Source organism: Psammomys obesus, unplaced genomic scaffold (assembly GCF_907164565.1).
Source record: "Psammomys obesus unplaced genomic scaffold, mPsaObe1.curated_primary_1811, whole genome shotgun sequence".
Taxonomy (NCBI): Eukaryota; Metazoa; Chordata; class Mammalia; order Rodentia; family Muridae; genus Psammomys; species Psammomys obesus.
In genome coordinates this window covers 14,097,571-14,124,642 of record NW_026591598.1, presented here as the reverse complement: position 1 = coordinate 14,124,642, position 27,072 = coordinate 14,097,571, and the positions used below count along the sequence as shown (strand labels likewise).

Below are 27,072 nucleotides of genomic sequence, written 5' to 3'. Positions count from 1 at the left end.
CGCTCGGCTTGTTTATTCTTATTTTATTCATTTTTGGTTGGCTTTTTGAGACAGGGTCTCACTGTGTAGCTTTGCTGGCCCGGAACTCCCCTTGAAGATCAGCCTAGTTTCAGACTCACTCTGCTTCTTGAATGATGGGATTAAAAGTGTGTACTGCTGCGTACAGCTCTACGCTGTCTTTATTAAAGTTACAGGAGTTCATCTTCTTAAGATTATGTTATGTGGGGGCTGGAGAGATGGCTCAGCGGTTAAGAGCACTGGCTACTCTTCCAGAGGACCCGGGTTCAATTCCCACATGGCAGCTCACGGCCGTCTTTAACTCCAGTTCTAGGGGATCCAATGCCCTCTTCTGACCTGGGTGGGCTCTGCCTGCATGTGATACACAGACATACATGTAGGCAAAATATCTTTTGAAAATATTATTTTATATGTCTGACTGTTTTGTCTGCATGTATCCATGGGCAGCAGGTATACCCGGGAAAGTCAGAAGGTCCTGTCGGTGCTGGGCATTGAACCTGTGTCCTCTGCAAGAACAGCCAGGGCTCTTAACCTCTGAGCCACCTCTCCAGCCCTGAGTTCATTTTCTTTTCTGAATAAAGTCTCTAATATATAATTTACAAATATTTTCTCCCATTCTAAAAGATGTCTTTTCACATCACTGATGAAGTCCTGGTTTGTTTGTTTAATTTTGCTTTTTTGTTTTGTTTTTAAAGCTATCTCATGTGGACTGGAGAGATGGCTCAGAGCTTGGAGATGGAGAGCAATGGCCGCTCTCCCGGAGGTCCTGAGTTCAATTGCCAGCAACCACATGGTGGCTTACAACCATCTATAATGAGATCTGGCGCCCTCTTCTGGTGTGCAGCCAGAACATTGTATACATACCAAATCTAAAAAAATTAAAAGATATCTCATGTAGCTCAGGCTGGCCTTGAACTCCTGTCTCCTTCATCTCCCAAATGTTGGGTGCTATACACCACCACACCTGACTTTATGATGTCCCATCCTTTCCAACAACAACAAATTTTTTTTTTTTTTTTAATTCTTGGAGCTAGAGATGGTTCTGTGGGGAGGAGTGCTTTACAAACAAGCGTAAGCACCTGTGTTCCCAGAAAAAACAACACTAAGCATGGCACCCCAGTGCCCAGGCAGGGAGGCACAGGAGGCTTTGGGAGGCCTGTTGGGCTCTGTGTATCTGCACGCATGTATACAATGGCGACCCCTCTGATCTGGGGACGCTGCTGAGATGTAGACTGGAGCGTGACTGTTAGAAACAGGGAGGCTATTAGGAAGGCAAGGGGCTCACACTGCAGAGCTTGGCACCGCTAACTCCAGACATGGGAACAATGCAGGGAAAGGATGACACCAGGGCGGTCACATCAGCAGGGCAGATAAGCTCCTCACCCCCAGCCCCTCAGTGGGTAAGACCTGTCACTCAGGAAGCACAACAGGTATAGTTCAGTGGTTGGGCATGTGTTTACCATGTATGAGGTCCTGGGGGGTGGGAAGGATTCCCTGGTTCTGCAAAAAGAAATCACACCAAGACAAAGCTTCCCAGAGCCGCCACTGTTTAATGCCCAATTATCACAGCAGAAGGAAACTCGCTGGTGTTCAAGGCAGGACTTTGGGTGAAACCAGGAGGTAGGTGACCCACACGAAGCCCCAACTCAGGGACCCCAGACCCCCACACCCCAAGGCATCCTCAAAACAGAACACATCCGAAAGACTTCATCTCTTCCAGAGCCAGATGCTGGCCAGACTTGTGGCCGCTATGGTCCCTGAAGAGCCTTGTGGGAGAAGAGGGGGGACCCAGGTGAGGTGGGGTCTCTGGGTACAAGGACAGAAACCAAGAAACTGCTTCTAAACAGCCCCAAAGGTTTCAGGGGCACTAAAGCTACACAACACCCATTGCTGGCAAAAGCAAGCCCTCTACAACTCTAACCTGTGTGGAACGGGAGGCTGAGGAGACACAGGGAGGGGAAACCAAGTCACACCCCCTAAAATAGTTTATAAACTACCAGAACTTCCCCTCGTCACAGCCACACTAACTGGCCAAACCACCACAGAGAAGGGACTCATCCTGGTATCTGCCAATGGTGCATTTCCAAGCCTATTTACAAGTTTAATTCTGCTAAGTGCTCTGGGGTCCCCGGGGACATGAAGGCCCTGGGGACACAAAGGACTTGGGGGCTGCTGGTGGGGCTGGGAAACCTCCCTGAAGAAAGCATTCACCCCGGAAAGAAACTGGCATCTTTCCCACCCCTAGCATGAACATTTCCATGGGGCCTTAAATAAATTCCACTCAAAAACAGTGTTCCAAATGGGGAACCCCCCCATTCTTTTAAAGCACTCTCAGGAACTTGGGGGTCTCAAGTATCATTGGCAAGAAAGCGGCATGAGCTTGTTTCCTTGGGGCTTCTCCGGGAGGTCCAGCCCCTGGACCAAGCAGGGTTGAAAAGAGACAGCCAGGACAGCAGGAGGCATCTCCTCGGAAGGACTCCATCCCTGTGCCCGGCATTTGGTGACTGAATCTGAACTGCATTATAGCCCCACTCCAGACAGGAATGACAGCCCTCTTCCCCCTAACCCCAGCTCTCCACCCAGAGCCCAAGGCAGGGAGGTCAGGCATCTCTGCTCTCCGAGTTGGCACATTGCTAAATGGGAGTGACCCGAGATCAGCAATGCCGTCCCTGGCCTCGGGCGGCCTTGGGAGCATCAGACTGGATCCCAGGTAGCATCCTCATCGCTTGAGGGTCACCTTGTGTCGAGAGCATGCTGGGTTTCCAGATGGTCTGATAAGACCTGGTGTTTGGTAAGAAACCCTAGACAGCTCTTTAGCAGGTATGTCCAACCTGCAGCATGGGCCACAGCTATGAGCACAGCCCAACACAAAATTGTAAACGTACTTAAGACATCATGAGCTTTTTTTTTTTTTTTTTTGGTAGCTTAACTGTGCAGTTTTTGAGTGTGAACTTTATGGAGGACAAGAATACATATGTCAAAGGTTGGACATGTGTATCAAAGTATACAAACTTCAAAGAGGGGCAGCAGTGAGACACTGACCACTCCTTGGAGGGGACTAACTCAGGGCAGGGGGAGGAGGGAGGAAGTTGAGCCAAGGATAAGACAAATTAACCCAAATGGGCTTCAGTACAGATGAGCTCAACATCCAAACTTTTAATGCCAGTCAGCCAGCTCGGAGCTGCCTGGCAGAGCCAATTTCACCTTTTAAATCAATTTAATGCTACAAACTCACAACAACAACAACAAAAGTGCTGCCCTGCTGAGCCCCTGAGGAACCCCAGCTCCCTGAGGGTGGGTGGAAGGCCTCTTAGGCCCCCTCACCCCTGGGTGCACCTCTACAGAACACATGGCCTTAGTTCTGCCATTCTCTGTCTCAGGATGGTCAAGAGAGAAAAGCAGGGCCCCTCTCGCCATCTGACCCCTGGAACCCTGGATGGTCGGTCTATGGAAAAAGAAGTGAAGCCCACGGTGCTTCGAGTGTCCCCACACCAGGAGAGGTGGCAGGCACCGGCTGTCTCCTCATGAGCTGCTGAGGCCTAGTCTGCAGTGAAGAAGCCCACCCCCATCCTGTCACCCCCCAGCACTCCCAGGAGGAGGGATCGGGTGCAAACCTGCTCCCAGGCTCCAGTCACTTCTTAGTCCTTAGAAATGGAGTGAGGGCTTAGGAAGGCTTGGAGTACCTAAGCAATCTTCCCGCCCCCTCAACAACTGTGACCAAGAAACAAAATAATCCTCCCAGGCTAGTGTGGGCAGCCCACAGGATGTCGGTTTTCTTCTCACACTTGTCTCAGCCTCTACCGCCCAGGTCTCTGACCAGGACTAGGAAGACACCCCAGAAGCTCCAAGGCAGAGGCTCCAGGAGCCACGACACGTGCCTCCTGCTTTTTCCTGGGAGCTCTTCCGGGTTAACCCTTGAAGGCCTGTATGTACATTCTGAGGCTCAGGCAAGATAAGAGATCCAAAAAATAAAAAATAAAAAAGAATAAGGGATCCAATAGGAATCAAGCCTCCTTGGCTACCTCCTCTGGGATAGCTACTGGAACCTCTCTAGGATGGCTGATGCCCTTGGCTGGGCCTGGCACTTTCTAGAATTACAAGGCCTAAGTGCAATTAATATTCAAGCAAACTGGATAGTCTCCTCAAGACCCAGGCACCACTGTGGGGCCGGAGAACGACCAAGGAGTTGGCACGGGCCCCGGGAAGCCCAGGTGTGCCCGTAGGCAGTGGGTATGGGTGGGCCGGTCTGAGGAGAAACAGGAACAAATCTCCCTGCTAAAACTCAGGGCGGACAAACAAACATAACTCAACCTGAAATAAATACAAAGGCGTTAAGTGCTTCTGGAGAAAGCCAGGGACCAACTGCCCTCAGAAGGAGACAGCAGACCCTTTCCCTGAATGTGGTCGCTTGTACCTGTGGTCCTTCGTGAAGGGGTCAGAGGTTACAAGAGGAGGATCAGGGCCCAGCCCCTGATACACTCCTCACCCATATCCCCCTGGCTGGCCTCCACCTGAAGGAAGGCTGGAACGGAGCCACTCGCACACGGAGGGTGACACCTGGCGTCCAGCATCCCCCGTGTCTGGGGAGAGAGCCTGTCAGTCTGTCTGTCGGGAGGTAGAGACAGAGGCAGGACTCTTCAGTTAATCAACAGGTCCCCAAGGTCATAGGAGTCGAAGAGGTCACTGATGCCCTCACCCTCATCCATGCCCCACAAGTACTCGTCCTGGTCCAGGGGCGGGGAGAAGCTGATCAGAGGGGAGCTGGCTGTCAGGATTGGGGACAGGAACTGGTCCTCAGTCTGTTGCAGAAGGGGGTGCGTCAGCTCCAGCATGTTGTCAGTGGCTTCCAAGGGGACGAGGGATGGTGCTGGCGGTGGCGGTGGCGGGACCGGCTGGGGCATCAGTACTAGTTTTGGAGACAAATAGACAAGGGTCATGGCTGGCCCTGAGCACACGGCGGCGGGGGGGGGGGGGTCTTCCTGCTCTCTGGATGCCTGGCCCCTCCTCCATCTCTTCCACTCAATGGCCTGGGGACACCCTATCTCTCCAGGAACCTGTCACAGGAACCTCATCTCCCACTCTCTCCTTCTCCCCTCCCCTGGGCGCAGTGACATGTTCCTAAGAACCTACCCTCAGCTCCTGTACCCAGCCCACCTTGCTACCTTCAAGGACTGGTTTTGAAGCCATTTCCTCGTTCCTGCATTTCTGGCTTCCCCGACTCTCCTAACATCGTCACATCAGCACACAACACCCCGACAGCTCCTATCTATAACAGGCATCCTCCTGGGCTGAAGAGGTGGGTGGCTCAGTGCGCTGTTCTCGCAGAGGACCTGAGCTTGGCTCACAGCGTCTACCCCTGGCAGCTCACAACGGGCAGCTCCTGATCCCAGAGATGATGCCTTCCCCTGGCCTCGGTGGGCACTGGTATCTGTATGCGCATACCCACACACAAATAAGTAATGAAAAATAAAATAAGCATTTTTTTAAGCATTGCCACTCCCACCCCCAAAGGAGAGTGGAATGGAATGAAGTTCGGTCCTTATGCGGTTTCCCAAAATTAGTTCAGAGTGGACTAAAGGCCAAACTCAAGATCTCAATCTAGGACAAAAGTTTCAGGGCAAGGATGGTGGCTTGCAGTTCTAATTCTGGCCCTCGGAGGGCAGAGGCATCCTTTGAGACTACAGAGCAAGATCCCGAAACAAAACAGCAAGGCCTGGGAAGATTCTTAAGAATCTTGGTTAAGAAGCTTCTTGTGGTAGATGCAAGTACGCACACCTCAGTGTCTACCAAAACACAAAAATACACCTTGCTGTAAAAAGGCACAAATGGGCCAGGCACAGCGCCTGTAATCCCAGCACTCGGCGAGGCAGGGGGATCTCCATGAGTTCAAGGCCAGCCTGGTCTACAAAGCGAGTCCAGGACAGCTAAGGCTACGTAGAAAAACCCTGTCTCAAAAAAGACAAAAACAAAACAAAACAAAACAGAACAACAACAACAACAACAGACTGCTTGTCCTGCAAGTAGGAGGACCTGAGTCCCAATCTTCCAGCATCCATGTAAAAGCTAGCATGGCTGGGAGGCAAGTGGGTCCTGAGAGCTTACAGGCCAGCCAGTCTAGCCAAATGATAGCAAGTTTCAGAGCCAGTGATTCCGTCTCAAGGTAATAACTCAGAGGGCAATAAAGGAAGACACCTGATGTGCTGGTCTCTGCACACACAGGCATGTATATGCAGAGCTACACACGGACACACATGCACACCCTAAACAACACCATCATCACTAAAGCTTAGGGCTGGAGGCATAACTCAGCAATACAGTATTTGTTTAGTATGTACAGGCCCCGGGCTCGAGCCCCAGCCCATCACAATCCTAACACATGTCTGAGATTACGGCAGGGGGCCTGGCAAAGGGAACAGGAATGTGGCTGCAGAATCCCAGCCCTGCTTCATATCCACCGTGGATACCCAGCTTCCTGGGAAGGCTAAAGGAGAAATTACTCAGAATCGTGGGGAGTGGAGGGATTAGGGAAGCAGGGAAGGGCCTTAGGGGAATGTGAGCCTTGTTCTCTTTCTTGATGCTATCAGCCTGGAGCAGTTCTCTGTAACACCTATTCCTCCGCCCACACGGAATAGCTCCGAACCGCAGAGCCTGCCTGTGTGCTCAGTTCATGTTAGCTGTTTATAAAAACACACTCTGGCCAGGCAATGGTGGTGCACGCCTGTAATACCAGTGCTTGGGAGGCAGAGGCAGGTGGGTCTCTGTGAGTCCGAGGCCAGCCTGGTCTACAAAGTGAGTCCAGGACAGCCAGTACACAAAGAAACCCGGTCCCAAAAAAACAAAACAAACAAAATAACAACAACCATTACCACACTCTGGTGCCCTGTCACGTTCACGAGGAGCAGTGCCAGGACTAGAAGCCAGGCCCCTGTGCAGGCTAGGCAAGTTCTCTGCCACTGAGCTACATCCTTAACACTCTCCACACTTGTCATTTTGAGACAGGGTCTGAATAAGTTGCCTGGCCTGTCCTTGAACTCACTACATTCCAGGCAAGCCTCTCAGTCATGACCCTCCTGTCTCAGTCTCCCAAGAAATGGCGAGGCTTTTGTCACTAGGCCAGGCGGATGTTTATGTGTTTGTTTATGTATCTCTTGAGCCCGGGTCTTACCATGCTGCCAATTTCTAGGTTCAAATGCTCCCCCTCCCCCCACTGCCTCATTTGGTTTCCCAAACCCAGGACGACAGGCTCCAAGCCAAGTCTCCCAATTTCAGATCCTCTGTCTCGGAATGTCAGAGCCAGGGTGGGAGTCAGAAGCAAGCCCCTTCTACGACGAGGAAACTGAGATGACAAGGTTAGCGATTCCCCTGCACAAACCAGAACCTTAAACGCCAAGACTGCTGCGCTCTGCGCTTTGGTCCTGGAGAGATGGCTCAGAGGTTAAGAGCACTTGCTGCTCTTGAAGAGGACCCGCGTTTGGTTCCCAGAACCTACAAAGAGGCTCACGACGGCCTGCAACTCCAGTTCTAGGGATCTGATGTCCTCTTCTGTACATATGTGGTACATATGCATACATACATGCATACATACAGAGGCAAACACACGTAAAATAAACAACAACCAGCTGGGCCCAGTTGTAAACGCCTGTAATCCCAGCACTAGGGGAGGCAGAACAGGGGAATCTATGAGTTCAAGGCCAGCCTGGTTTACAAAGCGAGTCCAGGAGAGCCAAGGCTACACAGAGAAGCCCTGTCTCAAAAACAAAACAAAACAAAAACAAACAAACAAACAAACAAACCAAACCAAACCAACCAAAAACCTCTACTTCTAGCTGGAGCATGGGGACCATGTCTGTATCTTCGTGAGTGAGTGTGTATGTAAGTATACGTGTGTGAATACACACCCCCAGGCAACTTCCTTTTCATCCTCTCAGCCTATGTGTGAGTGTACACAATCTCCCTTTCCTCCCTTCAGTGGGGACAAAGAGGGGCAAGCAAAACTGGCTCCACGCCCACCTACTCCGAGGCCTCCAAGTCTTCTTGCCCGCCCCCACCCCACCATCTGGGATAGAACCCAGGGCCTCAGTGGCTAGGCCAGCGCTGTACCCCTCCCTCAGCTCCACCACAGCCTCTGGGCTTCAGCTCTTACACTAAAAATCTGACATGGACCTTTTACCACCGTCTCCACGAAAGGTCCTAGAGGACAAGCAACGCGCAGGAGGCTCTGACTTTGGAGAGCCAGGTACATGTTTACAGCTGAGCGAGAGGGCAGCAGGTGGGAGGGGAGGGTGGGGCACAGGTCTGGGTGAAAAGATAGGGACTAGGGAGGTGCCCAAAGGGACCGACGGCTGGGCACACAGAGAAGCCCTGTCCCTGAGTGACACACACTGCAGAGATCACCAGACAGGAGTCAAGAGTCTGGGTTCTGGTCCCAGCAACTCCATCAATTTCCTGTGAGAGTTCAGGGAAGCCGCTTGCTCTGTCTGGGCATTACTTTAATCATGTAGAATGAGATCAAGGTCAGTAAGTTTCCGTAAAGGGCTGGACAGTATTTCAGGCTGTGTGTAACACAGTGGCCCTCTACCCGACTCTTTTTATTTTTATTCTTTGGGTTTTGGAGACAGGGTTTCTCTGTGTAGTCTTGGCTGTCTGGGACTCTCTTTGTAGAGCAGGCTGGCCTTAAACGCATAGAGATTTGCCTGCCTCTGCCTCCCTGAGTGCTGGGATTACAGGGTACCACAGCGACCATCGAATTTTTTTGATTGTTTTTAAAGACTTACGGGGGCTGGAGAGATGGCTCAGTGGTTAAGAGTACTGTCTGCTCTTGCCAGCAACCACAGGGTGGCTCACAACCACCTATACTTGGACTTGATGCTCTCTTCTGGCACGCAGGTGTATATGCACATAGAGCACTCATATGTAAAAATAAATAAATCTTTAAAAAAAGACTTATTTACGTGTACAAATATTTTGCCTTCGTGAATGTATGGTGCTATCTGCATACACTGCCAGCAGGGGTCAGAAGAGGGCGTCAGATCACATCCCCTAGAACTGTAGTTACAGAGTCACCACGTGGGTGGTGGGACCTGAACTCATGTCCTCTGCAAGAACAGCAAATGTTCCTAACAGCTGAGCCATCTCTCTAGCCCCCCTCTTCAACTCTTAGAAAGTGTAAAAACACAAGCTAGGGGGTAGCTCAGTGACAGAGTGCTTGCCTACCGTGTGTAAGATCCTGGGTTCAGTTCCCAGCCCAACCACTAAATAAAAAGAAAAGCCGGAAGTTCAAAACCATCATTAGCTCACTGGCTTTATGAAAAACCAGCCAGCTTTGACCTGCAAGGTGAGTGTCAACCTTCGTGTTAGAGAGGCGGAAGTCGGCCTGTGTCCTGTAGAACTTCACAAGTCTTTACTCCCAGACCAATCCCACTCTGCCTTTCTTTAGATTCTATGGTTCTGGGGCTGCCAAGATGGCTCACTGGGAGAAGGAGCTTGCAGCAGAGCATAGAGACCTGAGTTCAAACCCCAGAACCCACGTGGTAGAGAGAGAAAAAAAAACGATTCCTGAAAGCTGATCCCTGGCTTCCACATGTGCGTGGCACACACAGTAAGTAAATGTAACAAAAAGTAAACAGCAAACCATAGGCCTACATGGCCCCGAAGACCCTGTTCCTGTGAGCTGGGGCAGAACTGGCGGTCCTGCAGAGGTGGCTCCTGGCTGCATTGACTCATTAGCTGCACCACCGGCCTCCCAGCCAGGTGTGGGCCCTCCAGCCAGGGGCCCTTCCTGGTTTGTCCTGTGCCTGAGGACACAGCATCGGGCCCCAGTGGACCAAAGGTCAAGACACCACCAAGCTGCCTCCCAGCTGTCTGTGCTTGGCTAGGTTGCATCACCTCTCCCCGCTAAAGCAGGGGTAATGAGACCTCCTTCAAGGTGTGCCACGGGATGAGAAGACCCACAGCTGAGTCATGGTGGGAAAAAAAAAATACTCAGCTACTGTCACCAGAGAAAGTCCTGAGCCTTCTTCTGGAAATCCAGGGCTAACCAGATGTGGAGTAACCCTCAGTAATCCCATCCCTGGGAGGCGAAGATGGAGGACCTCAGCTACAGGTCAGCTTGGGTTAGAGATCTCGTCTCAAACCCTTACAAAGACCTGGGGCCAGCCAGGTGGTTTTGCAGGCAATGGCACTTGCCACTAAGTCTGACCATCCCTGGGACCCACAGAGTGGAAGGAGGGAAACGACTCCTGCACGCTGTCCTCTGACCTCTATAACGTGTCAGGGCATGCACGTGACCACGGTATACACGCATCCACATATAACAACAAAGGAGAGTAAAATAAATACATAAGTAAGTGATTTGAAAACAGTAACCGAGACTTGGGCTATGGGTGTGGCTCTGTTGATAGGGCGCTTGTGGATTGGGCACAAAGGCCGGGCTTTGATCTCCAGCAGTGCATACACTAGGCGTATAAATATGTGTGTATGTAACCCATAACTCTCATACTCGGGGTAGGGGCAAGAGGATGAGAATGTAAGGTCATCCTTAGACACAGAAAGTTTGAAGCTAGCCTGGACTTCGTGAGACCCTATGTCAAAACAAAACCAAACCTACCAGGCATGGTGGCACATATCTTTAATCTCAGCACTCAAAACAGGCAAACCTTTGAGGGTTGAAGCTAGCCTAGCCTACAGGTAAGGACCAAGGAGAGAAAGGCAATTGTGTGTCTAGTTCTCTGGGTTTATTGTTGTTTGTCTTGGTGGCAGCTAAGAGCATAAACATATTCAGTAGTAAAAAAAAGTTCAGAATCTAACATGAAGCTCCACAACTTTTAGAGAGGCCGTGTTGGCGTAGGCCTTTAACCCCAGCACTCAGGGGGCAGAGGCAGGCCATTCTCTGAGGCCTGCCTGGTCTACAGAGTTCTAGGGCAGCCAGGGCTACACAGGTAAGCCACCATGTGGGTGTTAGGAATTGAACCTGGGTCCTTTTGTGTTCCTAGCCACCGAGCCATCTCTTCAGCCTTGGCTATTCTAATGGTACAGTATATTGAAACGCAGAAACTTCGGATCTGGTTCATTTTTCTGCAGGATGCTCTTTGTATTTACAGAGTCTTTATAACAAACTTTTAAATAAACTATTTTTTTTTAAACCCACAAAACTGACAGTGTGAGGCCGTGGCTCAGTGGCTCAGTGCTCACCTACCTAGGATGGGTAGTGCCCTGGGTACAACTCCCACGCCACACACATGTCACCGCTTACTGAGTCTTATGGAGCGCCACGTGCTAGGCTGTGAGCTGTCCTCCTAGCCGTGGCGGCGGCAGAAATGACAGTAACAGGTACTGCCAGGCCAAACACTCAGTTTCCATTAGCTCGCTGACCCTTTTAATAACCTGAGCGTTAAATATTAACTGCTACTGCCCAAACTGCAGATGAGGAGATTGAAACAGAAACTGTCGAAGGGCACGAAGCCGAGGGGGATGAGCGGCTGAGCTGCCCCAAAGCAGCACCAGCTCCCCTGGTGAGACAGGGCCGACGAGCATGAAGCACGGTGACCACACAGAGGGCCTACCTGAAGACGCTGTGGTCTCTGGGGTCCCAGGGTCGGTGCTGCAGCTGGGCTCAGCGCCGTCAGCGATGGGGCTGAGGCCAGAGGTGGAGGGGAGAGCCTCCCTGGCAGGACTGTCTGGCTCCTGCACTTCCTCTGGGCACAGGTAGACTTCAATGGGCCCTTGGGTGCTCTTCAGATAAATCTGCAGGTTCTCCTGGAGGAGGAAGAGAAACCACCTCACAGTGCTGGACACGGGCCCACGGGTCAGCAGGTGTGAGCAGGCACAGGCAGTGCCACCCACGAGAGCAAACTCAGCCCAGGCCTGACACTGCTCCGCCCCGCCGGGAGGACATGGCTGTTCCACTGTCCAACCTGCAAGTGTCCTTGTAGGGAGGGCACCTTGATTTTCCCCTTGGGGGAATCGGACTCCCCTGTGCCCTGCCATGAAGTGTGTGAAGGGGCCTTCCAACTCCAACACCCCCACTTGTGACTCAGCTCTAGACAGTCAGGGCTACGTGGCCCCCTCGAGGTGTCATGGCCGAGGTTAACCCAACCAGCACAGGGTTCAGGACCCTGGCTGGACACAAGAAGAGAAGGTCTCTTCCTCCCAGGTTGGCTAAGCTGTTGCCACAGGAGAGGAGCCCAACTGAGAACAGCACAGAGAGGGGTGGGCAGGGATAGACAGAGCACCGGAGAGATGCGAACCACGATTTGAGTCCCTGAGTTAAACTTTGTCTCCCCCAAATCCTGAGCTGGTCGCTTGGTCTTCCCCTCACCACAGGCCTAAACCAGTGGGACCGAGCTTCTCCACCCTTGTCCTTCCCACTGCATCTGTACATAAGACACAGTGAACACACACACACACACACACACACACACACACACACACACACACACACACACACTCGGCCACAAGTTCAGGTCTCTAAGCATCATGTCACCTGGCAGAAACCCTTGGCATCTCTGATACTGTTTACCTGTCTCCCCAGGGTGCTTCCTCTGTCCTTCAGCACATCTTCAGTCAAGTTAGAGAGCCCCTGCCTGGGTCTCCCCCAACCCACCAGGTCCTGAGGGATGGGGCTCTCACGACCTCTGCAGCATGGGTTCCTTCAAACACAGTATTTCTGGATCTCTCATTACGCTGACACAAGTTGAACAGCTCGTTCTTAAAGCTTAAATCCCTAACAAGCTGGCATCTAGCTCAGCTGCTGGGACGCTTGCCTGGCAAGTATAAGGCCCTGGGCTCCAGCCCCCAGGCCTCCTACACTAGCGTGCTCTCAAATGCCCACAGTCCCAGTATTCTGGAAGTAGAGGCAAGGGGACAGAATTTCAAGGCTGTCTTTGGTTACACATAGTGAGTTCTTGAGGAATCCTGTCAAAGGTGGGCCAGAGAACTGATTGTGTGTGTGTGTGTGTGTGTGTGTGCATTTTAAATGGGAAGATCTCCTCTGAGGTGATGAAGAAGGAAGTGACTCAGTCTCCAGTTGGAAGCTGAGGACAGCCAGAGTCTAGCAGGCAGGGGCTGTCCAGCAGGCAGGGAGAGGGGAAGCAAATTTCAGCTAGAGGGGCTAGCATGTGCAAAGGCCTTGAGGATGCTCAATTGCAGACAGGCTGACGTGAACAAGGACAGAGAGATGAAAGTGGCTGAGTCCTCTGGGCTCAGGGCACCAAAGGCTTTACAGGGAGGACTAAGGATTTCGGTTTGGAGCTGGAGGAGATGGTGTAGAGCCCCGACTAAGAGCACTAGAGCTCTTCTGGAGGACCCAGCTTTGACTTCCAGCACCTCCTCAGCAGCTCACAAGAGCCTGTAACTCCAGTTCCACAGAGCTCCAACACCCTCTTCTGGCCGCCACAGTCGCTGCATGCACATAGCGCACAGATTACGTTATTCGGGCAAAACACCCAAACATATAAATAAAAATATGAATGAACCTCAAAAACAAAAACAATTTTGGTTTGGGATAGAAAACCCTCAGCAGAAGAGCACCTGTCCTCAGGGCTGATGACACCTGAAGGAGAGAACTGACTCCCACCAATTGTCTCTGACCCACACACACACAGAGACACACACACACACGCATGCACGCACACATAGGGTTGGAGCTGACTAGATAAATAAAATTTTGAAACTTTTTTTTGTCGTTTTTTTTTATACAGGGTTTCTCTGTGTAGCCCCAGCTGTCCTGGACTCGCTCTGTAGACCAGGCTGGCCTCGAACTCACAGACATCCGCCTGCCTCTACTTCCCAAGCGCCAGGATTATAGGTGTGTGCCACCGCACCAGGCTAAAACATTTTTTTTTTTTTAATTTGATCTTTATGCCAGGAATGGTGATCTCTGCCTTCAACACCAGCATTTAGGAGGCAGAGGCAGGAAGATCATGAACCTGGGGCTAGGCTGGGCTACACAGTGAATTTAAAACCAGCCCAACCCACCCAGAGAGGCCCTGTCTCAAAAGGCCAAGGGTAGAGGTAGAGCTGTCATAGAGAATGTGCTAGCACATGCAAAAACATGGGTTCCATCCTCAGCATTGAAGAACTGTTTCACCTTGAACCTGTGAGAGCTTGGCCAGTGGGTAAAGATTCTCATGAGTCCTAACCGCTTCTGTGGGCACACAAGCGCATGTGCCCAGGAGCCCACGCAGGATGAATGCGCACACCTGTGATCCCAGCACTCAGGGAAGCATGGGCAGGGGAATCTCTGAGAGTTTGAGGCCAGCTTGGTCTACAAAGCCAGTCCAGGATAGCCAAGGTTACATAGAGAAACCCCGTCTCAAAAAACCAAAATAATAATAATAATAATAATAATAATAATAATAATAATAATAATGAAAACAATCTCTGTCAAACCAGGGATGCCCTCAAGCCAGTACTTAGTCTCTATTGTTCTTTCTAGATTCTGCCACTTCTGCCCCAGGCTCCAGAATGGATCCGTGGAGCGTGGGCTAGAAGTGCCAGGCACACTCTAGAGCTACTCAGGGCCTTCCCGCCCCGTTCCTCACCCAGTGTCTCCCTTCTCACCTCTGCCCTGTCCGGCACTTCCAGTCTTGTCTGAGGAGGGGCTTTAACTGCAATCACTGTCTGCTCCTTGAAGTTGCCTACAGCACGGATATCCTGATAGGTCACATAGGCCAATGTAAGGGCAGGCAAGTTAAGAAAAGCGACTGCCTTGTCAAAATGCACATCCCAGCCTCCCAGGGCTTTTCTTCTCCCCTCTAAGCCTCTGGAAATCACACCCTCACACACGATACAGCTCAGGAAAAACTGCGAATGGCCATAGCCTGCTCTTTGAATAGCACAAGCCACCTTCCGTCCTGCTGGAAAGCAGATTCAAAGTCCAGGGTGAGTGAGGCCATTTGCAACCACAAGGAAACGGGATCAGCCTAGATGCCCAGCAACAGGTGAATGGTTGCTGAAAATATGTTACAGACTCAACAGAATGGTACCAGCATAAAGGAAAATGAAAACAGGAAACTATTACATGAAGCGAGGTAACCCAGGCTTAGAAAGACAAATGCTGGCCTGCTGGTGATGGCGCAAGACTTTAATCCCAGCACTTGGGAGGCAGAGGCAGGTGGATCTCTGTGCTCGAGGCCAGCCAGCCTGGTCTACAGAGTGAGTTCCAGGACAGCCAGGGCTACACAGAGAAACCCTGTCTTAAAGCCCCAAAATAATAATAATAATAATAATAATAATAATAATAATAATAATAATAAACCCTCCAAAAGGAAGAAAGACATTATTCTCTCTTCTGCTGATTTTTATGTATGTATTGTAAGTGAGTAGGGGTGGGCAATGGTCAGGAAACTAGAAAGGGGAGGTGCGGGAGCTTTAAGGGAAAGGAGTGGGAAAGGTAATAGAACACAAGTACTATGAAAGCCAAAAGGAGAATTCTAGGGGTAGAAGGTTACAAATGGGGAGCAGAAGAAAGGAGATGGTGAGAGAAGATGGGAAAGACTAACCACAATTAAGTACAAATGAAAATTCCTTAAGAAAAGCTATTTACTTTGTATGTTGGTTGATAATAAAGGGGTTAGAGAGATGGCTCAGTGGTTAAGAGCACTGACTGCTCTTCCAGAGGACCTGGGTTCAATTCCCAGCACCCACATGGCAGCTCACAACTGTCTGTAACTCCAGGTCCGGGGGATCTGACACTTTCACACAGACATACATGCAGTCAAAAGACCAATATACATTAAAAAAATAAATAATAAATAATTTTTTTAAACAAAGAAATAAAATAAAATATGTTTTTAAAAATAAAGGCTGGCAAGATTGCTCAGTAGGTAAAGATACTTGCTACCAAGCCTGATGACCTGAGTTCTACCCCAGGGTTCCATGTGGGAGAGGGAAAGAACTGATTCCTGCAAGTTGTCCTCTGGTCCTACATGTGTGTTGTGGCGTGAGCACACCCCTCACATACACGCTGATAAACAAATAAAGAATGAAAGCAGTAATCGTAATAATAATAGGGACAGCAAGAGCTCAGCAAGCCTGAGGAAACTGAATTTGGTCCTCAAACCCTACATGGTAAGGGGAGAACTGACACCTGACAGTGATCCTCTGACATGAACACGTGTCATGGCATACACACACACACACACACACACGCACACACACACACACGGTTGAGGCAAGAAGCCTGGCCTACACAGTGGGTTCTAAGAGAGCCAGGACCATATAGAAAGGCCTTGTCTCAATAAGCAAAAGATTCTAAGCTGAGCACAGCAGTGCACGCCTTTAATCCCAGCACCTGGGATGCAGAGAGGCAGGCCAGCCTCTGACTTCTCTCTGAATTCAGGGCCAGCTTGGCATACAGAGCAATTTTCAGGACAGCCAGGCAACACAGAAGAACAAACACACACACAAACACGGAGTCAGTCAGGCATTGCAGTTCACAGCTGTAATCCCAACAATTTCCTAAGGAGGCTGAATCAGGAGGATTGCCACCAGTTCAAGGCCCGTCTAGGCTATAGTATAAGGAAAAAAAAAAGGGGGGTGGAATCAGCCGGGCATGCAGCTCAGTTAGGAGTGTGCTTCTTAGCAATCATGAAGCCCTGGGTTCTAACCCCAGGACCACATAAGCTGGGCAAGGTGGTTTACACCTATGACCTCAGCACTCAGGAAGTAGAAGCAGGAGGATCCAGGAGTCCAGGGTCATTCTCAGATGTTTAGGAAGTTCAAGGCCAGCCTTGGGTAGAAACCCTATCTCAAAAATGGTCTTCCCCAGCTTTTAAAACATAAAAGCTATGAAGAATTTAGGGGTACAGAGGGTGGGTAGAAATACTGTGTGACACTGCCTTGGGGACAGGACATGGCTATTGTACAACTCACTGTGACTCCGGTTACCTGCAGGAGTTCAACCCAACAAGATCAGAGGGATGGCTCAGCAGCTGAGAGCGCTCATTGTCCTTGCAAAGGACCCAGGTTCAATTCCCAACACCTACATGGTGGCTCACGACCATCTATAACTCAAGTTTCAGGCGACCTGACGCCCTCTTCTGACACCCCCCCCCCCACCGAGGGCACCAGGCACACATGGAGCGCACAAATATATACGCAAGCAAAACACATAAAATGAAATAAATAAATCTATAGGAAATAAAAATAATTTTTTTTTTTTTTTAAAAAAAGGAGAGGATATGAAGGTGGGAAGGGGCTGTGTTGGGGGAGAGGGAAATTGGGAATAGATATGGTTAACGCATATGTGTATGAAATTGACAAAGACTAAATGAAAGGAGAAGACATGAAAACAAGCTCTATGGGCCGGTGAGATGCTTCAGGGAATAATGGCACTGCCTCCCAGCATGCCAGTTGGATCCTTGGGACCTCCGTGGTAGGACAGAATCGACCTCAGTAAATTATCTTGCGACCTCCACACACTTGCTAGAGCACAATGCACACCAGAGGAAACATAATAACTAAAACATACATGGAGAAGGGAACTCCACACTGGATGCAAACGCCCATTGCGGGACTTACCAACACACACAGCATGGCACCTAAATCTCCGTGGCAGGGTCTCACAGAAGAAAAGAAAAGAAAGCAAACCCCAAACTTCCCTAAGCTTGAGAGATGTGCCAGTCCCCTAGAGGGAGCTAGTCCCTGTAAGGAGGTAAGAAATCAAGAGTGACTTCAACAGCCAGCAGCCCTGCCCCCTCCCCCCTCCCTGCAGAAAGGATATTTCTTGTTGGCGTTATCCTCGGTCAGGTGCTTGAAGCTCAGCGAGCAACTCTGAATGAGCTGGTCCAGGGTCTGCTCCGCATTCATCAGCTCCTTCAGCTCCTGCCCCAGCTGCTGCTGCTTCGCAGGTCGGGTGGGGTCTTCAAATATTCCCCTGCCTCTGGGAACAGAGCAGCCCCCAGCGTCAGTTCCCTATTCACGGTCCCCACCGCGGGCCGCCCCACATAACCGCACAGGGGAGCTGGTGAAACTCCAAGCCAGGGCTAGTCGTGCCAGCCCTGCGCCGCCCCCACCCCGGTATGCAAATCAGCGGTGATGCTCCCTGGGAACTGTCATGGACTCGCCCTTGAAGTCTGGGGTAGGTTAGAGATAAGAAGCCTGAACCCCAGAGTCTGGCCTTCCGCCCCAGCCTCCATCAGAAAGGAACTGTTGACTTTAGCCCTGGCTCCGTGCCTGGGTTTCCTGAGTTCGTGCCAGGGTTCGTTCAGACCTTGGAGCGGTGAGGAGGAGTCTGACTCACACCTGAGTGGCTCCCAAAGGCTTCCCTAAGCCAAGAGGGGGACCCTGACACAGGAGCTGGGGTCCTTTTGGCTTTTACAACCCCACTCTGCCCAGGCCCTTAGCACTCTCTCGCCATTATTTCAGCATTTAACACCTGCTTCACCCAAACACACAGGCTCTGTCCCTCCTCAGAAACCTGGTGGTTGGCTTTGGCCACCCACCACCGCCCCTGCCCTGTACATGTCTGTTGCTGGGGAGGGCACCCCAAAACCCGCATCTATTGGCTACAGTAGGTCCCGGCCCCGCCCCCACCACATGCACCCACTGGATGGTGCCATGGCCTGGCCCAGGCACTCACACCCACTGGATGTTGTTTTTGGACTTCTTGCGGATGAGCTGGATGCCCTCCAGCACGTTGGTGATGTCATATATGCGCCGCTTCTGCACATCCAGCACCTCGGCTGCCCAGTTGAGGTCCAGGACTCCATCCTCCGACTCGCTCAGGAGGTAAATGAACTTCTTGGTGAGCAGCCCCAGTGACGTGTCATAGCGTGTCTTCTCCCCGGGAGACTTGGGGGCTGAGGAGGAAAAGGCCCCATTCACACACCGCTTTGGGGGAGCCAGCCTGGGTTCCCTCCGCGAGTCCGGATCTGTTCGGCAGCGCGTTCTGCCACCCTCCACCGAGAGAGCTGTCCAGCGTGCGGGCAGGGGGTTCTCCGCTGCCGCGCGCACCAGCAACCTGAAACCTGGGGGGCGGCGGACTGCTCCAGGTCTCTCCGGCAGGGGGCGCTGTCGGGACCGGAAGCCAAGTGTGGCGACTCCCGGTTCGGAGCACCTTTCCGCTCTAGCTAGGAGCAGGCATTGCCACAGCTCCAAGGACTGCTTACTGTTGGGCGGATCACTGTTGCGGGCACTCTCCTCAAGCGAATACCCGACACGGGTGTACAGAAGCACAGACTGGTCAAGTAATTTGTTCGTTTTACTCAGGATTTAAATCCAGGCAGTTTGGCCCCAGCCTTTCCCCTAAACCCATTATCTGCTCCTGCCAATTATACCAGGAATTAGGAGTTATGGTCAGGAGGAATGGGCAAGCCTGGATCTGAGAACATCTTTAATAGACCCACACTTGCCTTTTCTTTCCATGTGTAGCCCAATAATTATCTGAGGAGAATCATTTAACATCAAACATCAAATGGACCAGGTTCATGGAAAAGGTCCCTTTCTCAACAAGGCTGATGTTGCAACACTTCTCAGCTGCAGCGAATTAAACCTCAAGGGGACTTTTGCAATCAAATGACTTTAGGTCACATAGAAGTTGGTGGCCAAGCTAGTCATGGGAACTAAGAAGGGGACTTGAGAATCCCTTGACACAGAGGCCAAGAATTTGGCACACGGGCTGCTTAGCCCAGTTTTGTGTTAGTGACAGACAATAATAATCGATCAGTGAACCGGGCACAGTGGTGCACGCCTGTAATCCCAGCACTTGGGAATGCAGAAGCTGTCGGATAACTGTGAGTTTAAGGCCAGCCTGGTCTACAAAACAAGTCCAGGGCAGCCAAGGCTACCCAGAGAAACCCTGTTTTAAAAAAAATAATAATAATTGATCACTGTGTTTAAGATCACTCTGTTGTCTAACTGAGCTGTGGCATCCTTCAGTCTTGGTTCTGTGTAGCCTCTAATCAATCAAACGAAGAGTAAACTGTCTTATCATCCCGAGCTAGGGCTGCCTCATCTTCACGAGATAAAGGGGGGTTCCAGAAAAGTCAGGTGGGAGCCCTTGCCTGGAATCACTATTACCTGACACTCAGTCATACCCCTTCGTTAGGTCTCTGGGAAAATTCATGTCTCTCCTGAACATACTGGCTCAAACTTCCAGGTTAACCTGAATATTGACTGAAAATCCCAGCGGTAGGAATCCCCTGCGGTTTAGCCCAGGCTCTCGTCCAGTGGTTCCCAATGCTTCGACCCTTTAACACAGATCCTCATGCTTCTTCACACCTGTAAGTTTGCTGCTGTTATGAATTGTTATGTAAATCTCTGTGTTTTCCAATGAATGACCCTGTGGAAGGGTCATTCAACCCCCAAAAGGGTCCCGACCCACAGGTTGAGAACCGTTGCTCTGGTGGGACAGCCTGAGGACCTTCCAGTGACACCAGGTGGCTTATTTCAAGCTTCCCTTTGAGTCCCTGAGCGCTGTCTGCGGGTGGGAGGCAGATCCTGGTTAGCCACGGAGCCTCCCTGGGCTGTCTCTTAGGTCAGGTTAACCCAAATGTGAAAACCTAAACACATACTAGGCTCCCAACTAGACAGTAGACCTGGTTAGCCCCATGGAACAGGTGCCTAAAGTGCAAGAATCGGCGTGAGGTGAGGTGTTAGCCCTGATTCCTGTGACTAGCTGTGTGACCTCAGCCAAGCGCTGAGTTCTCCCAAGTTGCCTCAGCAGTAATCAGGACATAATCCTGTCTACTGGACCGAATCAAGTGTGAGAGTACACAGGAAACCTTGGAAAAGGAAATCGCCCAAGAGACCCCTGTGCTTGTGACTTAAGTGGGACCGCTGCTTTCTGTCCCGTGCCACCCAGCTGCGGGTGCCCATCGGAAACTCTTACTTTTGGGGCTTGGCAAACCATCCACTCGGATGCACTTCCCCTTGGGGGTCCGGAACTCAGGGACGGTGGGCCTCCCAATGCCTTCCAGGTCCAGCTTCCTTTTGGCCTTTGACAGACAGGGAGAGAGGGGAAGAGGAAGAGTTAGAGAACTGGGCCTTCCTTAGCCTCTTCCCTGAACTGCAGCCAGCGCAAGGAGGCCACCAGCAGCCGTCTCCTGCATGCTTGCCACCAGCCATTGCCACATCGTGGCTGGCTGAACGTGGCTAGGAAATGTCCATCAAAGTAAGGAGCAAATAAAATTCCTACCTCTATGGTCCAGGCCCTGGAGGCCCTACCCAATGCAAAACACACACACACATTCACACACACACACACACTTGGAGGAAGAAGTGGGCAGGACCTAAACCACATCAGGCTGGGGACCTGCCCCTTTCAGAAGCAGCTGGCTCAGGCAGACCTGGTGCTCATCACGGCTCCACAGCTGGCCCTTATCAGGGTGGGACCAGCATCCGCCCAGGCCCAAGGGACTTCCTGGCTCCGTGCCACACCCCAGGGAGGTACCCACATTGGGAAACAGTACAAACACCCTCCCTCCTCATTTGGGCTCCAGCTTGAGGGTCCTGGGCCTCCTGAATGGGACTGCTTGTCATTCTTTCTTTTCTGAGACACAATGAGTCCTTCCCCAGCATCTTGAGGACAAGCAGCTGAGGCCCCGCTGCCACTCCCCGTTCCCGCCAAGCTTGGGAAACACCTGCTGGGGAAACCAAACCACAGCCCATCTGCTCCTCTCTACCCAGACACCCTCCCCCCCCCCCCGCCACCACCACCACAGGGCCACAATGAGGCTTCTTGCTCCATTGCCCGGAAAGGGCCTCCCTGATGGTTAGGGCTGGGCAGGGGTGGGGCAGAGACACTGGGGCACTGGGGCACTGGGCAAAGGGCCAGCTGGAATCTCCAGCAGGTTTGAAGGCTCACTGTGTGATCTAGGGACATGTGTCACCATAACTAAGAGCCTCAGTTTCCTGCTCAGTAAAATGGGCAGAACATCATGAGCCGGAGGTCTCGGGAGTAACTCAAGTGAAGTACTCAGTAAGAGCTACACAGTAGGGGCTCAGGAAATACACAGTCTATTCCCCAAACACCATCTCAACATCTTCCTGGACACACCCTCTGGGGCCATTGAGACCGTTTCCTTCCTTCCCTGTCCTCCAGATACCCCCCCCCCCCCCCCCCCCCCCCCCCCCCCGCCCAGGCATGCTCGGAGAGGTCTGTTTTAACACTTGGTGGTGAGGTCACGCTCCATGGGGCTGAGCCTTCTAACTGCTGCTGAGCACAGCTGGCCTGACAGGTGTCAGCTCCCCGCCCCGACCCCTGCCCCCTCCAGGAAGTCTCCCTGGACTGGTACAAGAATTCTTCTGCTCATCGCTTCCAGGAGCCTGAATGTCACCCCTCTCCTCCACCCTAGTCCTCACACAGAACCCAGACACTCATTCCTCCAATGGTCTCCTGAGCGCCCCTCAGCTACCTCTCAACTGACTGAGCCAGAGAAAGATCTCACCAGTCACCGGCTGTGACCTGCCACATAAGCCAAGCTGAACTCCAGCTCTCAGCCCTGATGAAGCCTCCAGCACCACCAGTAACCATCCTGTGGCTGTTGTAATTGAGGCCAGGTGGGCTGCAGGAACTTCCGGCTTGATCAAAATAGTTCGCTCCAGACCCCCTCCCACCATACAAAGGCAGGGAGACAGGAGAGCAGGTCAAGCCTGGTTCCAGCTCATCCCACACTCCCGACCCCCCATCAGAACCTTACTTGCCACCTGCCAGGCAGGGGCCAGAAGAGAACCAGCCTGTCACATTCCCTCACGGTCCTGATGTGTCTTGGCCGACAAGCGGATACAGAGAGGTTAGGTTACAAGGCAGGCTTAAAGTCACGCAGGAAAAAGCAGAGGCAGGGTTTGAACCCAGGTCTGTCCAACTCCAAAGCCAGGCTACGAGAGCCACCCATCCACCCCCACCCCCCGCCCCGGGAACTGCTAGGTTGTGAGCCAAGGCCTGGCCACCTGCTCCCATCGCTTCACACATCCGCCCGCCGTCTCCTCTTTTCTCATGCTCCCTCATTAGGTCCCGAAGTAACAAAGTGTCCCTCACCTAACACCAGCCTAACATCTGGGCACTGCCCAGAGAAAAGCCAGCAGAGGCCAGGTGGCACCAGGAGCCGAGTGGCTGAGCACAGGCCTCGGGGTCAGACGGGGTCAAAGCTAGACCTCTCCTTCCTTAGCTAGCTGGGAAGTCAGGTAACCTTGACCCACCTAGAGGGTTGGGCCAATCTGCTCCCGCTGAGGAGTCAGTAAGGCACTGCAGAAGAGTAACCTGGCCAGGCCGGTGCAGGAGCTGCCACCACTCAGGCATGGGCCTCGCCGTGGGTGAAGTTCCAAGAGTGAAGTGAGATGAGACAGCAGGGGCTAAAGGACCCTGTGACCACACCCAGAGGGCGATGTGGCTCTAATCTGGACCCTCTGAAGCAGTTTCTTTGTCCTGGTTAGGATTTAATCCATCTGCCAAGCCCTTGAGGGGAGAACTGCTAGGGAGCCCCAGAGGAACAGAGGAGCTGGCGGGGAAGCAAAGAGTAATCGGGTCAGAGAAGGGATATGACTTGTCCAAGGGCACACAGCAGGGACCTGGGTCTCCCCTCCAACCTAGGGCGGGCACTGGGGTGAGAACAAATTTAGGCATCACGTTGCTGTTTGGCTCTATAGGTCCATGATAGCAGGACAGCCTGAGACATGTCACCCTACTCCTGAGCCTCTATGCCATGGTCTGACCTGATGTGGGGAGTTAAAAAATATATACATATTTATGTTTTGCCTACAACCTACGCCACTAGGGAGGCTGAGGCAAAATCTCTCTTTGTTTGAGACAGGGTCGAATTATGTAGCCCAGGCTGTCCTAAAACTCTCTGAGAGTTTTCTGTCCTCAAACTCACAGAGAGCCACCTGCCTCTGTCTTCAGAGTGCTGGGATTAAAGACCTGCACCACCATGCCCCACTGGATCTGGAACTCTTGGCAATCTTCCTGCCTCAGTTTCCCCAGCGCTGGGACTACAGATATGTATGTATGCCCAGTTCAGCTGCATCATTTGAGCCTAGGCGTTCAGGACCAGCCTGGCAACAGTGAGACAGCAGCAGCAGCAGCAGCAGCAGCAGCAGCAGCCAACTGAGGTGGCTCCAGCCTTTAATCCTTGCACTCAGGAGGCAGAAGCAGGCAGATCTCTGAGTTCAAGGCCAGCCTGGTCTACAGAGTGAGTTCCAAAACTGCACTGTGGACAGCATAGACAAATTAAGAGCCAAAGAGAAATACCAGCTGTAGGACTGGTAGAAAAACGTCATGAGCCCCAGCCGGAGGTCAGACTCCTTAAGAAAATGTTCCTCGGTCTCTTCTAGAGGATAGCAAGAACAATCGGGCATGGAAGCGAGCGGAGCCGAGCTACTTCTGCAACTCAGCTTGGTTGTCACCCCTGAAAGGCCAGCTCCCCAACAAATCTTGCTCACCCCACACTTTACAGCCACAAAGCAGAAGGCCACACCCAGGGCTGGGTTTGGAGCAGTTCCAGGTCACACCCTTGTAAAATGAGTAAGCAGAGGGTTAGGCCTGCCCAGGGGGGCCCCCGTGCCCCAGCATCTGGAGATGGACCAGGCTCTGGGCCTGGCAGGCCCCTAGGGAGTCTGATGCAAGGGCACCCCACCTCTCGGCTGGTGACTTGGGCAAGTGACTTCACCTCGGCTTGGTTTTCCTCACCTACAGAACACCTCCTCCCGAGCATCTTAACCAAGATAACTGGTTCAGAGTGCCAAGTGGTGCCTGGCAAGCAAGAGCCGCTCTGGCTGAGATCCCTGAGCCCGCCCTGAGAGGGTAGGACAGACAGATGCAGAGCTGGTGGGGAGGTCTGGAGCAGTTCAAAACCCCAGCTGTTCCTGACACTCTACATCCAAAAGCAGGTGGTCAAGGGAGAGATTAGCCAGCCCGAGTCCCACTTCCTGGGGGCACCTAGCTCCTAAAACAGGCAGTTCAGGGGGAAGGCAAGGCTGCAGAGAGAGCTGGCCTGTGGGGCAGGTCACCATACCATCTCCCTGTGTGACCTCTAACCCCCCAGTTCCCCACCTCTAGAACAAAAAGCATCTACTTCACAAGCTACACAAACGCACTAGGCTGTAAAATGCTGAGCACCAGACGAGGCAAGAGAATGGTTAGCCTCAGTTTCTTGACCTGGAGAATGGGGGTAACCACACAGCCCAGCCGTTTGCTGTGCTCCCAGGAAAGGGATCTTGGGAGCTGAAATAAACCTTGACTCCAAAGGCACAAAATGAGGCTCCGCCTGTAGCACTGAGCCCTGAGCCCACCCTGGGACAAAATGCCCTCGGGACACGGGTGGTCTTTCCCCTGCCCCTAGACTTACCACACACTACAAATACACCCCCAGGCACCCCCCCTTGGACCTGGAGCTGGGATTGGCAGAGGAGACAGGCCAAACCTGTTTCTAGAAGAGGGGACTGGGGCTGTCAGGATGGCTCAGTGGGTAGAGGACTTGCCTCCAAGCTGCACAGCTTGAGCTTGAGTGGGACCCACCCACTCAGAAGGAGAAAACCCCACTCTGAAAAGCTGTCCCCTGACCTCTCCAACACACCATGCGGCACCGACAGCCCCCTCCCCCCCACACACGTAATTTTAAAACCACTTTTAAAGAAGAGGAAACAGAGGCCCCGACGGATTCAAATAGACACAGTGGGTGACCAGGAGCAGAAAGCAGAGGCTCCCCGACCCTCGCCCCAACCCCCCAGGCCCTTCCACTCTAAGGTGGCTCCTACTCCTTCCCCCAGCACACACCCCGTGCTACTGCCCAATGCTACCACACCAGGCCCTCTCTCCCTGACAACACATCTGCCAGACTAGGAAAGACACAGTCCATCTGAACAGGAACTCCAAGTGGCTAGCTACATTTGCATCTGCCACTGGCTATTTCGGAAAATGACCAGGCTGTGGGGAGGACCGGAGGACAGCACTTGAGGAAGAGCTGGCTGGACCACTTTGTCCACACCAGGCTGGACCAGAGACCCAGGACACCTCTCCTGGTTTAAAGTCACTGGGAAATCCCGCAGGCCAAGCCCCTGGCCTGAAATAGCAGGTGCTGGTTTCGGGCGTAAACAATGAAAGAATGAATGAACTGTAGCAATGTGGACGCCTCGCGCAGACTCCCTCAGGGTCACACAGGCGCTAGGGGCGCTGGGCAGAGGTCTCCGGGTTCCCTGTCCAGTGCTCCTTGCACTCCACAACAGCAGGTGAGATTATTTCACGCAGTCGAAAACGAAGGGGTTCGTCCCCTCTACTGCCGGTCCCACTTCCCAGCTGTACTCAAACTGAGCCCCGGGCACCCTCCTTCCTTTCCTCCCCACCCTAGACACCTCTAGGGGAAGCACCGGGGGTCCCCAGCATTACCGGCAGCCGGCCCGCGGGTACACATCGCACAATTTGGCCCTCGGGTCCGTGGGGGGTGGCGTCGAGGCAAGTGCCCAACGCGGCAGAGGAAGGCACCGTCTGCGTGTAAAGCGAAGTGTAGTAGGCGGTGGCGGTGGCGGTGGTGGTGGCCGGGCAGAGCTGGGGGCTGCCGAGCCCCGGAGGCCACAGCTCGGTGGGGTTCAAGGCGGGCAAGCTCTTTGTGGGTTGAGCGGCGGCCGGAGCCAGGGTCCGCGGCGCGCGCAGCATGGCGAGTGCGGCGCCCCCTGCCCACTCGGGTCTGGCGCGCGCGCGCGGGGCACCTGCGGGCCTTGCAGCCGGCTGCGCCGCGGACGCCGGGAGCAGCCGCCAATGGACGCCCGCCGGGCAAGGCCGGACCCTCCCCTCCTGGCCCGCCGCCCAGCGCCGCCGAGCTCGGAGATCGCGTGGCGCGGGTGGCACCGCCGGGGGCTGGTCCGGCCCGGCCCGGGCCCCCGAATGTCTGGGCGCCCCGGGTCGCGCCGGCGCGGGATGCCCACGGGCTCCGCAGTCACGCGCGTGCCCTGCCCCGCGTGGGGTGTCCTGTGCACCCCGCTGGGCTCTCCGCTCGCCCTCTAGTCCACAGCCCTTGCTCAGTCTCCTTTTTCTTTTCTTTTCTTTCTTTCTGCTTTTTTGTTTTTCTTTTCTTTTCTCTTTTTTTTTTTTTAGCGCCAAAGTAGGTGCCGCCAAATTCGGAT

At 52.7% G+C, this 27,072-nt stretch overlaps 1 protein-coding gene across 1 annotated transcript; it reads right to left on the bottom strand.

The window, feature by feature from the left end:
• Positions 1-1,554: 1,554 nt before the first annotated feature.
• On the bottom strand, positions 1,555-26,605 carry E2f2 (E2F transcription factor 2). The gene is made up of 7 exons (XM_055610884.1): positions 26,339-26,605; positions 20,849-20,954; positions 18,599-18,818; positions 17,741-17,899; positions 14,578-14,692; positions 11,580-11,772; positions 1,555-4,924 (listed from the first exon to the last, which is right to left on the bottom strand). The coding sequence occupies exons 1-7, from the start codon at positions 26,603-26,605 to the stop codon at positions 4,656-4,658; spliced, it is 1,329 nt and encodes a 442-aa protein (XP_055466859.1). The 3' UTR covers positions 1,555-4,655.
• Positions 26,606-27,072: the final 467 nt, after the last annotated feature.